Source organism: Phaethon lepturus, unplaced genomic scaffold, assembly GCF_000687285.1.
Source record: "Phaethon lepturus isolate BGI_N335 unplaced genomic scaffold, ASM68728v1 scaffold29286, whole genome shotgun sequence".
In the NCBI taxonomy this organism is placed as follows: domain Eukaryota; kingdom Metazoa; phylum Chordata; class Aves; order Phaethontiformes; family Phaethontidae; genus Phaethon; species Phaethon lepturus.
Genome location: NW_010546031.1, coordinates 755 through 2,532, shown reverse-complemented (window position 1 = coordinate 2,532; position 1,778 = coordinate 755). Strand labels below are relative to the sequence as shown.

Below are 1,778 nucleotides of genomic sequence, written 5' to 3'. Positions count from 1 at the left end.
GCGGAGCGGAGGTACCAGGGACTTTGCCCTGAGGGGCGTTGGGCTGCAAATCCAATCTCCCGTGGGCACACACGCTGCCCAGCCGCGGGGCAGTGGGGAACAGCTACTGTGCTGTTGCCAAGCCCGGGTTGTGCAGCATCTCCCCATGGCTATAGCAGGAGCTGGAGGTAGAGCCTGCCATAGCCTGGTGGAAGGTGATGTCCAAGCCCCACCGCTGCAAGTACTTGCCTGGAGTCCCCACGGCCTCGTAGAGCTGCCACGTGGTGGGGTGCATCCCCAGGTTGGCTCTGAAACGCCCCATGATTCACAGGAGGAGTATAAGCCAGGGAAGGCACTGGCAGAAGAGGAGCTGAAGAATGCTATTAGCATCCACCATTCGCTTGCCACGCGGGCGTCTGACTACAGCAAGCGACCCAACGTCTTCTACCTCAGGACAGCTGACTGGAGGGTCTTCCTCTTCCAAGCACAGTGAGTCCCCCAGGATCACCAGCTGGGCCCCACGGTGGGGCGCAGGGGCTTCTGCGCCCAGGGTGGAGGGTGGGATGGGGCTTAGGGACGCATTGCGCTCTCCTGTCCTGGCCCTTTCTGGAAGGAAGGGGACCCGGTGTCGACACTGTGCTTTGCCCAGCTCCTCTTCTTCCCACTCCAATGGGCCTGTGATGGCCCAAGTTGCTGGGGGCAGAGCCCCAAGTGCCGCGGCTGGCCAGGGCCAGGCCTAGGGACCCGGATCTCGTCTGCAGGGCAGGTCCCTCTGCCTGTGACACAGATAGTGCCACACAGAGCCCATCTGTGGTTTGGCCTTTCTCCCCAGGAACCCTGAACAGATGCACTCGTGGATCACGCGCATCAATGTGGTGGCAGCCATGTTCTCCGCTCCGCCCTTCCCTGCGGCCATCGGCTCCCAGAAGAAGTTCAGCCGCCCACTGCTGCCCAGCTCCTGCACCAGGCTGTCCCAGGTGGGCCATGGCGTGGGGGCAGCCGGGTCTGATGGTGGCACTGTACCCTGTGGAGGGACCTATATGGTGCCACGTGCCTGGCTGCTTCCCCGTGGGGTACAGGGCTGAGGGACCATGTCCAGGCAGACGCAGAGCAAGGGGGTGCTGAGGCTGGGAGCGGGCAGCAAGGTCTTGTTCCTGGCAGTGGGGACCGGAGACAGACAATGGAGTCAGACCGTGGAGGAGATCGTGGTCCCACACCACGGCTTGTGGGATCCTGCCAGGGCCAGGGCCTTGAAAGGCGACCGGCCGGGGGGATTAGCTGGCGCTCGCGCATGCCAGGGTAGTTATTCATAGAGCAGAAAGGATTAAAAAAACCCACCAGCCTAGTTTTAGAGGGTATTAAATTCTTCTGCTTTAAGATTGCAGGCAGCCTTCTGCGAGGCAGGAGCAGATTGCCCCCAAGGGCCTGTGCTTTTTGCCTGCCGTTTAAAAAACCAAACCAACCAACTAACCCAGGAGCAGAAGCTGAGATCCTGGCTGGTCCTAGGAGGGGAAAAACCTGTTCTTGCCCTGGCTGGCTCACACTGCTGGGGGCAGAGCAGAGGGCAGAGCCGGGCACTGACACAGTGCCACCCTTCCCCAGGAGGAGCAGGTGAAAAGCCACGAAACCAAGTTCAAGACGATGTCAGCGGAGCTGCTGGAGCATCGCTCCTCACTGCCCGAGAAGAAGGTGAAGGGCAAGGAGTACGAGGAGCTGAAGCAGAAGGAAGAGTACCTGGAGTTTGAGGTGAGCTGGGACACACACCCCTCTGCCCCCAGCCCCTCTGCCCCTGCCTTGGC

At 61.3% G+C, this 1,778-nt stretch overlaps 1 protein-coding gene across 1 annotated transcript in view; it reads left to right on the top strand.

Annotated features, from left to right (window-relative positions):
* Positions 1–310: 310 nt before the first annotated feature.
* Positions 311–1,778, top strand: part of LOC104622409 (PH and SEC7 domain-containing protein 1-like) — a gene marked incomplete at both ends in the record, with an annotated part of 1,825 nt that continues 357 nt past the window's right edge. The window contains 3 exons of the mRNA XM_010289175.1: positions 311–468; positions 812–956; positions 1,582–1,725. Coding sequence (XP_010287477.1) covers positions 311–468; positions 812–956; positions 1,582–1,725 — 447 coding nt within the window. The remainder of the gene's footprint in view (positions 469–811; positions 957–1,581; positions 1,726–1,778) is intronic.